The 11314-nt window shown below is 56.1% G+C and overlaps 1 protein-coding gene across 4 annotated transcripts; it reads left to right on the forward strand.

Annotated features, from left to right (window-relative positions):
- Positions 1 to 7520: 7520 nt before the first annotated feature.
- Positions 7521 to 10708, forward strand: TMEM125 (transmembrane protein 125). 4 transcript variants are annotated; one of them, XM_045799791.2, is made up of 3 exons: positions 7521 to 7609; positions 8939 to 9075; positions 9295 to 10708. In XM_045799791.2, exon 3 carries the CDS (start codon positions 9429 to 9431, stop codon positions 10086 to 10088), a length of 660 nt encoding a protein of 219 aa, XP_045655747.1. In that variant the 5' UTR covers positions 7521 to 7609; positions 8939 to 9075; positions 9295 to 9428; the 3' UTR covers positions 10089 to 10708. The 4 variants fall into 4 exon arrangements, with proteins under 4 accessions (XP_045655747.1, XP_045655748.1, XP_045655746.1 ...); XM_045799792.2 differs by lacking the exon at positions 7521 to 7609 and adding an exon at positions 7852 to 8492; XM_045799790.2 differs by lacking the exon at positions 7521 to 7609 and adding an exon at positions 7852 to 8485.
- Positions 10709 to 11314: the final 606 nt, after the last annotated feature.

Below are 11314 nucleotides of genomic sequence, written 5' to 3' on the forward strand. Positions count from 1 at the left end.
CTGCCTGTCACTGTGGAGACCACACAGTGGACTTGGTCCTGGCTTCCTGCTGCCCCTCTACTCTCTCTGGGCCTCCCGGGTACGGCTGCCTACACCCCACCACAGTGGCCAGCTCATCCCCCCTCAGACCAGTGTGTACCCAGCATGTCCGCTGCCTTCTAGGTGACTGGGTCCAGGGAGGAGGAAAAAATTGAGGCACGCTCTGATTGATTCAACCACAGAGACAACCCATGACATCCTCATACCCGGCAGGGGGGATAGGAACAGACTTCTTTCCGAACTAGCATGTTAGCTTTATCTTTGCAGAAGAAACTATTTTGAAATAGGGTCAGGGAGGTCAGCAGAGCCAGATGCTGCAAGGTCTTGAAGGCACATTACAGAGATGACACTGTCCAGAGGCCAGCACAAAGCCACCAAGAGTCCCTGCCCTCCACTCCCAGGCTCTTGCCACACTGGCTTCCTTTCAGTTCCTATAAAAGGTCAAGTTCTTCCCTGCCTCTGGGTCATTCCACATACTATTCTCTCTGCCTGAAACGCTCTTGTCCCACACCTCTCTCAGTGAACTTCATCCTTCAGATGGTAGTTGAAATGCCACTTCCTCAAGCGGTCCCTGATCCCTCCCTCCACCATCTAGCTTACACGCGCCATATTGCTTTCCTACCTAACCCTCACTCTAACGTATCCATTTGAAGGTGTGATACTACCTCTCCCACTAGGCTCTCGGTTCCGTGCGTGCAAGGGCTGGGTCTGTTTTTAAAGTTCCCTGCGTGTCCGGGTGGAGCATTGATGGAGGGACCCCACACGAGGCTGGGGGTTGGGGGGGGCATGCTATGGCCAACCATGAGTAAGAGGACAGCTTCCGGGCCCCAGATGGTGGCAGTGGAGGTGCAGAGCTGTGAATTCTTCTGCCTTTGGGACCGAGGGTTAGCCCAGCACAGGGAGAGGGAGAAAGACTCACGAAGAAGGTGTGCCCAGAGCAAACTGGGCTCTTCTGCGGGCCAGAAGGACAGTCACTGTGGCTAGGATGCAGCAACATTCCAAGGACAGGGTTTTCCACCTAAAAATGCCCTAGAATCAAGACCTCATATCTCACCTCCAAGACGGGCCACAGGTTACAGGTGAGGAAATCAAAACCAAGAAGGGTGAAATTGTTGGCACAGGCTTGTCCTGGCGGGGTCAGGATTGTGTCAGAGCTGCCAGCGGCCCCCACATTCCAGCCCCTTTAAGCCTGCCCTGGAGAAGCCCTGAACTGGATCTGGGCCCGGTGGTGGAGGTGACAGGTGTGGGACGCCAGTAGAGTCTAGACCAGGAGAGGGAGCTGATGCCTCCCGCGCTAAGCTCACCTACGCTGCTGGCTGGCTGGCTGGAGTCCAGAGGCTGGGAGAGAAGCGGAGGCAGAAGCTCACAGCCTGGCACTGGGGCCTGCAGGGGACAGGGTGTTTGCTCAGCTGCCCGGCAGGGGGCGGCGGGGGGGCTGTTCTGGAGCCGGAAGTCCAGGCTTGCTGTTTTGTGCAGGTCTCCATCTCGCAATAACCAATGTTGTGGCCGTACTGGCCCTTGGGGTTCTTACCATGATTCCAAGGCGCCCTGCAGCAACCACTATCAGGGAACTTGGAAAGGAAGGTTTATTGCTTAGGGGAGCTGCAAATGACACCTCGGCCACACAGCGGGGGGTGGGGAGAGAGGGAGGAAGAGAAAGCAATCTCACAGGCCGCCCTATTGGGGTTGAGTGTGGGGGTCTACGGTTTCCTGGGCTCACTGTTTAAAATATAAAAGTGGGAATTTAAAGGGTAGGAAGCGGGGAGAGTGGCTCAACTGGTCAGTTACTGAAATGAGCCAAGATCTCTGAGACAGAGAAGCCTGGTGGCTGGCGATGTGTTCTTTGAGAGAGTTCTCTCTGAAGTCAGCAGACCGCTGAGCTCAGGCACTTGCATAACAAAAAGAAAAGTTACTGCCAGAGCTTAGCCACACCAGTTTACCTCTCCGTTTCCCTCTGGTGCTCCTACATCCAGCCGCGGGGTGGCATTGACTGAGTGGCTCCTGCATAGACCTCACTCCGCTTTGTCTATCCTGTCTCCATGGGGAGCTTTTCACCCCACTGGTGAAGCTCCCCCTTCACAGGGCCCCTACAGCCTGATGACCCATTGACAGAGTGGGCCTGGCAGTCACCTCCTCGGCAGGACCCGCTGGTCACCCAAGTGGCTAGGCATTTGGCATACAGACTCTACTCTCGTTCTGGTTGCAGTCCATTGTTAAACTCCGGGGACTCGTTCATTCATGACGTGACAGCAGTGCTCTGGGAGACCGCCCTCTCTCCAGGCCTCGGACAGCCGTTGGCTCCCCTGCCCTTTAGAGTCTTGGCATCAGCTGTGCCCAGACAATGTGAGCTGCCCAGTGGAGCCTCTTCTGCCTTCCTGTTCTCCGCACTGAAGACCCTGCCCCATGGGAGTCTGTAGCGTTACCATCTACCTTTCCCCACTGCTTTTTACACAAAGCATGACCAGCCGCTACCAAACAGCTGCTCCCAGGACGTGCTTGAGGGGCCCTGGTGGGCCTGGGAATAGCTGTGTGTCCAGGTAGGGCTCCCTTGAGATCATTGCTCTGGATTGGAGTGAGAGGTTGGAGAGAAGGATGTCAGGCCCAGGAGTGGGGTTCATTCTTCCTAAGCTCTGTGGGGGTAAGCTCCCCTAGACTGTTGGAAGTTCAGGGGCCTGCTTACGCTTTGAACGGAGCCGGCCAGGTGAGCAGAGACAAGGGACTAACCTGCTGTGCCAGGCAGCGGGAAGAACTAACATCCCTGATCGCCTACGATGACCAGTCACGGGCAAGGATTGGTATTTACGCTCATCTAGTGTGTGTCACGTGGTGGGACTCGGCAGGGTGGCAGGTGTAGACTGGGACTCACCTAGCACCTCCTCTGTGTCCTGATGGAGTAAATGTATCACAACCGGGACTGTGAGAGTCTAGTTCTGAGCAGGAAAACTATGGAAGCCCTTCTTGAGCTCCAGGTAACAAAACCCAACTCCAGCCAGTTTCAGCCGAAAGGGAAAGTTGATCATCGGGCTGGGCAAGCGGGTGAGGGTGGGGGTGGTCTCAGGGCAGAGAAAGGACCAGCGCCTGGCTAAAGCCACCCCTCCCTCTCTCGTCCTTGCCCCTTTCCGCAGACCAGTTCCCATGCCTAGTTTGGCTGGCAGAAGGTGCCTCAGTGTCTCATTATACCCATTCCAAAGCTGAAACGAAACATGTAGTCCGATTTTAAATTGCCAAAAGAGAAGTATCTTTGGTCTTGCTTGAGGCTGGGGCTCGCCTCTAGCCATACCCAGGGGGATGGGTCACAACACGTGATCCTGGTTGCTGGGGTTCATCCCTGGGGTGAAGGCGGTCATTGTGAGAAGGGCAGACACTTCAAAAGATGTCTCTCTGAGGGAATTGTCACTCATGGAGCATGGGGGTTGGGGGGGATGGCTAGAGCTGCAAACTGCTTTACACCTCTTGCCCTCCAGGAGGCAGGGACCGCACCTCTTTTGCTCATCACTGTGTCTCCAGCACCTGGCACAGCACCTGGTGGGAACACAGAGAAAGGAAATAGTAAATGTTTGCTGGAATTAATCAAGAATATAATTATATTATTTAATCACACACACACACAACTATTTAGGCTAAGTCCTGTTGTCCCCATTTTACAAACAGAGAGTCTGAAACACACAGAGTGTAAGCAATTTTTCTCTGGTTATACAGCTGGAGCTGGGGCTTGACACTTCAAGGTCAGTCTAGCTCCCAAAGCAGCAGGCTTTCCACCACTTATTCAGCGTGCATTCACCAAGCACCTGTTACACACCAAGCCTACTGTAGGAGCTGCGGAGACTCCAAGAGTCAGACTCAAATCCCTTCCGTCATGAAGCTTACATTTTAGGGGAGTAGAGGGACAATATTCCAGACAGATAAGAAAAATATACAGCATGCTGAGCAGTGATAATTGCTACAGAGAAACATACGAGAATAAAGGAAATAAAATAGGGCAGAGGGATAGGAAGTGTGGGGAAGGTTGTGATTTCAGAGTGGCAGGGAAGGCCTTCTCACTGAGAAGGTGGTGTTTGAGCACACACCTGATGGAAGGTGCAGGAGGTAGTCATATGGGAGAAAAGCACTCCAGGCAGAGGGAACAGCCCATGCAAAGGCTCTGAGCAAGAGCAAACCAGGGATGGATAACTGGGATGAAATCGGAGAGGGCCTTAGAGATCCGGGAGGACTCTGGCTGTTTGCAGAAGGTGGGCCACTGGAGGCATGCACACAGTAGTGATGTGACTTAGGACAGGGTCAGTCCAGCTACCAGGGTGACAGTAGCCTGTGGTGGGAACGTGGTGGAAGCAGGGAGACTGGGCCATGGGGCCTCTCTTTTGAGAGGTTGGCCTCTCAGAACTCCCACCATCCAGTGGCCATCTAATGGACCAGTTAGAATCCACATTTTGCACTCTGTGCCCACTGCCACGTCCTACCCCTGGATTTCACTACTGCCCATCTGAGCTGCCCCCCCCCTTCGGCTTTGGGGACACCGTTCAAAAGCCCTGCAGGGAGCCTGCCTGTCCACTTGGACTCCAAAGTTATTTGATAAGACCCAGACCGAGAACAAAGACTCATGCAATCGGTGTTTCAGCTGAGGAACCTTTCAGGCTTTGTTACCACCGCCCAAAACATTCTTTTCAAACTGCTCAGGGGAAAGGGAGAGAAAAATCTCATGAGTTCCCCTGCCCCAGCTCCATCCAGGACAGCTGGACCAGGGTCTGGCTGGGCTGACTTCTTGGGACCAGGAAGATAAATAATTGCTAGAAACCAGCAGGTCAGCTGGAGGCGTACACAGCCTGGAGCCCCGGCCCGCCCCCTTGCCCAGCCTGCCCCAGGACAGGGGTACCTTTATGAAGTGTCCCAAACTGGCACACCCACGTGACCCTCCCTGAGACCCAGCCCGCCCCATAGCAGTCGGCTTGCCCTCACTGTTCCTTGAGGGGAAGAATCATCCAGATCTGCACTGACCACTCCGAGCCGTGGGCCACACGCAGCAATTGAACATTTGCAGCACAGCTAGTCTGAGCTGAGATGCACAGTATAAAAGACTGAAATAGCTTATTACTCATGTGTAATCATTCGCTACATGGAAATCATAATCATAATCATAAATGATAATCATTCACTAACATCAAAATATTTGGGGGTTAAAAATTGTCATATTATTTTCACCTTTTTTTAACCTTTTTAACGTGGCCATAGATATTATTTTATTTTTTTAAAGATTTTATTTATTTGACGGAGAGCGCGCGTGCGCACGTGCATGTGAGAGCACAAGCAGGGGGAGTGGCGGAGGGAGAGGGAGAAGCAGGCTCCTCGCTGAGCAGAGAGGCTGACCCTCTGAGCTCGATCCCAGGACCCTGGGATCATGACCTGAGCTGAAGACAGACACTTAGCCGACTGAGCCACCCAGGTGCCCCTACTAGAAGATTTTAAATTACAGCCGTGGCTCGCGTTATAATTCTACCTGATACCCCTGCTCTCAAGTTACGACTGGCTCCCCCATCATCTCCACAGGATAAAGCTAAGAGAGGCACAGACAGGTCAAGCATGATTATTTTGTGAGCTGATAATGGGAAGAAAACTTTGACTCTGTTTTCCTTGTCTATTTCATGCCTATCAGAAGGAGAGCAAGGGGCATCGCAAGGGGCCCAGTGCAGGAAATGGGTGACAGCCTGCAACCACCTCCAAACGGACCCTCTTCACGCACCCAAAGTGCGAGTGGCGGGTGCTGCCAGATTCCCCTATTCGAAGCAGAGCCCTGGCCACGTCCCTGGTACACTTCAGAATCCTCGGGGCACCTCAGAGAAGTCCAGATGCCTTGCCGCAGCACGCGAGTCCCTGTGCGACCTGCCAAACTCGTCCGTCCAGCCTTATCGCACACGCTGCCTGCACCTATCACTTCACACATCCATTCATTTGACAAATATTTATCGTTACTTCCCACGTGCCAGGCAAAGTGCTGGCTGCTAAGGTCAGGTGGTTAGCAAAACAGCCACTAAGACCCCCGCGTCGTGGGGGATGACAAGTAAGTAAACAGAGGCGATTACAGCACATGCTTAAGTAAGAGCAGCTGTGGGGTAAGCACGGGGGCCATGGGTGCACTAGAGGCAACTAAACCAACCTGGAAGTTCGAGAGGGCTTCCTGGAGGAGGGGCATACCAGTTGAAGAATTTGAGTTGGCCAGACTGAGGCTGGATGGTGGTAAATACGCCATGCAGGGGAACTCTGAGTTCAGAAACCAACCGGAAGGGCAAAGCAGTGGACAGAGCATGCGAGCCGAACGGCTCGCCATCTGGCTGGAGGGCAGGGGCCAGCGGCTAATGACTGGCCTGGGGTAGACAGCAGGGGAGCCCTGTAGGAGCCCTGCAAAGGAGTGTGGCATATACCCTGAAGTGTTTATTCTGCAAGAGTTTTAAGCAAGGGAGCTCCTGTTTCACACCTGAAAAGCCTTTCCCCTCCTCTCGGTGAACTCAAGTCCCACCACCCCCAGCAAGAGCCACATCCAGGAGGCCAGCGGACTTGCTCAGGCACTTGGGCCTTTAAAGGAGACAGAGCATGGGGCTTGAAGGGGCTCTGATCCAGGGATGAGGAACTGGGCCTGGGTTTGGGAATCAGCAGGTGTTGGGATTTGCGACTGAGGCAGGATTTGAGTTTGGGGCTGGAATTTGGAGGCTGAATTCAGGAACAAGAGTCAAGGTTGTGGTCTAGGGTCTAATTCCAGAATTTGGAGCCTGGGGCTGGGGTGAGGAGTTGGAGCTGAGGTTTCAAGCCAGATTTGGGGTTGGGATTTGAAGCTGGGGCTGGAATTGGATTTGGACGTGGGGCTGGGATGTGCGGTAGAGGTTGCAGTCGGAGCTAGGAAATCTAGTTAGGGTTTGAAAGTGCAGCTGGGGTTGGGGTTAGGTTTGGGCTGAACTAAAGCTAAGCTGAGGGGCGCCTGGGTGGCTCAGTTGTTAAGCGTCTGACTTGGGCTCAGGGCGTGATCCCTGCGTGATGGGACCGAGCCCTGCATCAGAGAGATGGAGCCCCGCATCAGGCTCCTCCGCTGGGAGGCTGCTTCTTGCTTCTTCCTCTCCCACTCCCCCTGCTGTGTTCCCTCTCTCTCTGGCTGTCTCTCTGTCAAATAAATATATAAAATGTTTTTAAAAAATAAAAAATAAAAATAAATAAAAAATAAAAAAATAAAAAAAGCTAAGCTGGGCTCGGAGCCCAGGGATGCGTTAGGGTCCAGGGTCTGGGGCAGACAGACAGCATTCCTCCAGCTGCCAGGTCTGAGAATTGTGTTCGAGCCCTAACAGCAGCGGGTAGAAGCCCCTCCCTTCCCAAGAATGCCTCAGCCCAGCAGAAGGAGCTGTGCCACGTCAGCCAATCCGCTCAAGGCCTGCCTAGGAAACACCTGTTGATCCCCCTCCCCCACGCACACCCCCAGGGCTTACCTGGACGCAGGTTAGGCAGGTGAAGCGCCTCCCCGGAACCGGAGCTAGAGTGCCCCACCTGCCTGGCCTTGCCTGCTCTGATCGGATCCAGCACTTCCAAGCTTCTTGTGAGTGCCCCATGGTCCCCCGACCCCCACCGCCCCCACTTTCTCCCACTGGCTATGCCTGAGAACCTCCACCCCACCCCCAGCCTGGCCCCACTGTCCCAGCACACCTGTGCAAGCACTTTCGGACCAGTGAAGTCACAGCCCTGAGGAATGCTGGGATTGACTCCAGGTCCCCTCCTAAGGCCCCTCCCCCACCTCCCTTGGGGGCATCTGCACCTGCTCCTCTGGCCTGTGTGCCAGGTTGCCCCGGCAGAGGGGTTGTGAAAGACAGGTGCATCAGGGGTATAACCTGTGGAGGGCCAAGGTCAGGAACGACCCACGACCTGCATCCTATGTATAAAGCAGGAGTCCTATCCTGCATTGGAGGGGAGAACACTGTATTCCTTTATTCAAAATAGCGTTCTTTGGGCATTCATGCAGGCTTAGAATTCCCACTGGAATTTTAAAGTGGAGACGTCAAATGACTCGCCCCCATCCTTCAAGATAAATATTATTGTCCTCACTTTTCTAATAGGAAGACTGAGGCTCTAAGAGGTGAACTCATCTGGGGCTTCTCTGACCCTCCCCTAGGCCCCTCTTCTGACTCACCCACACCGGGCATTTATCACATATGTGCGCCTGCTGTCAGCCGGGGCTGCTTAAGGGCAGGGACCATGGCTGCTTTATTTTGCCCAGTTTGAGTCATGTTGGCTGGCCTCTAGAGGAAGGTTAAATGTTAAACTAGTAACCACTGTCAGGTCCTTCCCCTGAGTCCCGTGGCTGGTAAGGACGGCAGCTGGGGCTCAAGGACAGAGCCCTCCTCCCTTTGCTCCACTTTAGAGAAATCGTGGAGGAGGATGGCATGGGGGGCGTTGGTGAGAGGGAGAACGGAGAAAGGTAGGAGGTAGGAAGATGAGTGGGCAGTGATGAGGCAGGAGACGTGGGGATGGAAGCAGGGACTGTGTGGAGAGAGGTTTACAGGTGGCCTCCCTGGGACGTGCACTTCACAAGGAAGTAAGGAACATGAGAGGAGGAGGAGGTCTGGGCTAAGATGACGAGCTTGGGTCGGGACGTGTTGCATCAGAGATGACCAAGGAACATGAAGGTGACAATTGGCCTATAGGTCTGGAGCTTAGGAGGGAGACCCAGGTTTGGGGGAGAGAGGGATTGGGGCACCAGCAGCTGTGGATAGGAAGTCAGATGAGATGTTGGTGAAGGAGACACTTAGGGATTAGATCCTGACCCCTAGAGAAGGAGCCACAGTCCCAAGGGAGAAGGTTCAGGGTCAGGCTGCTGGTTCCAGAAGGGTTAAGCCATAAGCCCCCTCCCTCCCCACAACCCTTCCCCCAGGAGCCAGCGGTGACAGCTGAGGCCATGTGAGTCGGATCCTGAATGAGGCTTTATCTCTGCTCTTGGTCCCATCATCCACTGTGGCACCAGCTCCTTCGGCAGCCGGGATGGGACAGGCAACTGAGAGAGCCAGAGAGGTCAGGGGCTGGGCCAGGGGCTTTCCTGGAGGGGTGGGGGATGCGTTATGTGGGGGAACTCTCCTGGGGTCCTTGGAGAGGCATTCCCAAGTAACAGTGCTGGGGAGGGGGCCATCGGGGACACTGGGGAAGATTCCCAGGGATCCTCCCCAAGGCTCCCAGGAGAGACCGTAAAGGGCGAGTGGGGCTGGGGAGGTAACAAGTGTGATCCCCCTGCAGGTGATGGTGACCACACCCTGGACTGGGAGAGGAACGGGACTCTGGGCCTCTAGCTGCCAAGCAGGTGGTAGGGGCTCTAGGCCATGACCCGCACCCTTTAGCCCCCGACGGCGCCCTCTGCCCTGCCCCCCGCCATGTCTGAAGGAGAGGCTCCAGCCCCACCGGGCCGGGGGCTGCCCCCAGACATGCTGGCAGAGCAGGTAGAGCTGTGGTGGTCCCAGCAGCCGCGGCGCTCGGCGCTCTGCTTCGCCGTGGCCGTGGTCCTCGTGGCAGGCTGTGGGGCGGGTGGCGTGGCACTGCTGTCCTCCACCAGCAGCCGCTCGGGCGAGTGGCGGCTGGCGACGGGCACCGTGCTCTGCCTGCTGGCGCTGCTGGTCCTGGTCAAGCAGCTGATGAGCTCGGCCGTGCAGGACATGAACTGCGTCCGCCAGCCCCACCACGTGGCCCTGCTGCGGAGCGGGGGAGGGGCCGACGCACTCGTGGTGCTGCTCAGCGGCCTGGTGGTGCTGGTCACCGGCCTGACTCTGGCCGGGCTGGCTGCCGCCCCTGCCCCTGCCCGGCCACTGGCTGCCATGCTGTCCGTGGGCATCGGCCTGGCCGCCTCGGGCTCGCTTTTGCTGCTGGGCTTGCTCCTGTATCAGGTGGGCGTGAGTGGACACTGCCCCCCTCTCCATGCGCCCGCCCCCTCCACCCACAGTGACCACAGTGGCCACGGCAGCATCTTCAGCGTCTCGGGACAGCTGTCGGCCGGCCAGCGTCACGAGACCACATCGAGCATCGCCAGCCTCATCTGACCAAGCCCGAGGTCCCCTTTCCACCACCTGCCTCAGCAGCCACAGAGCTGTGCCAGGGTGTGAGCGTGTGTGAGTGGGTGTGTGCTTGCACGGACACATGCAGGGGCAGTGTGTGTGAGTGTGTATGTCTCCCCGGGACTGTCCAACCCTCCGTGGGGTTGTGTGACCTGTGCTGAAGAGCCCACGTGTCCTCAGAACCGGGGCTTTGTGACCATGGAACTGTCCGAGTCTGCCTGTCTCTCCATGGGGTCCCTGAAGATTCTTGGCCCCTATTGCCAACACCCCTCAAATCCGACCTGCCTTGTAACACCTGTCAGGGATTTCCCAGGAGTGACTATGACCTGCCTAGGCCTGAGACCATCCCAGTGACTCTTCACTGAGGAGAGTAGCTGGTGACAAAGTGGGAAGAGCACGGGCTCCACGATGTGCCAGGACTGGACTGGAATCCCCAGTGTACCACTCACCAGCTGGGGGCCTGGGGCAAGTGACTTAATCTCTCTGAGCCTCAGTTTCCGGGGAGTCACAGTCATGGTCATGGACATCGATCGTGAGGACTACATGCCATCGTGTATGGAAGGACCGGGCATGTGGCAGGTGTGCAATAAAAGTGATGGCCACTATCATCGTGATTGTCCCTCGCCATCTCACCTAGAGACCCCCTCCCCGCACCCTCCCCAACAACTGCTCCTTCTACAGGGAACTCTCAAGCTGACAAAAGGTGCCTGGTCCCCGGGGAGGCCTGTGGTTTCTCCTCATAGGTACCATGGAGGCAAGAGGGGGTGCAGGGACGCTTCCCTTCGGGAAGGTGGTGGGTTTCTGGTCCAGGGCGGGCAGGGAGGAGTGTGGCCCGAGCCCTTCACATTTGCTCCTACGCCGGTTCAAGGTAAAGCCTGGAGCACTGCGGTTTCATCAGCTGGTTTCCCTGGAGGCGGCAGCTCCCTACCCCACCTCTAGCACCGGAACACCTCGGACCATGTAGTTGCTGCAGTGGCTGGCCTGCCTCTGCACCCCACCGCCGCCCACCCCCCCAAGCACGGGAGGGCTGTTGGAAACCCCCCCCCTGGGCTGTAAGAGTCACTTCCTGCTTGGGGTCAGCCCTGGAAGGGACACCCTTCTATGGAGCAGAACTTCCTGGGTGGAAAGGACCCCCACCCCCACCCCCCAACCACAGGAGAGCGCCAGGAGCGACATCAGTTTCATCACTCCTGCTTCTCCTGGTCGGATGC

The sequence above is a fragment of the Ursus americanus genome, chromosome 12 (assembly GCF_024610735.1).
Source record: "Ursus americanus isolate L20-20 chromosome 12, mUrsAme1.1.p, whole genome shotgun sequence".
NCBI classification, from domain to species: Eukaryota; Metazoa; Chordata; class Mammalia; order Carnivora; family Ursidae; genus Ursus; species Ursus americanus.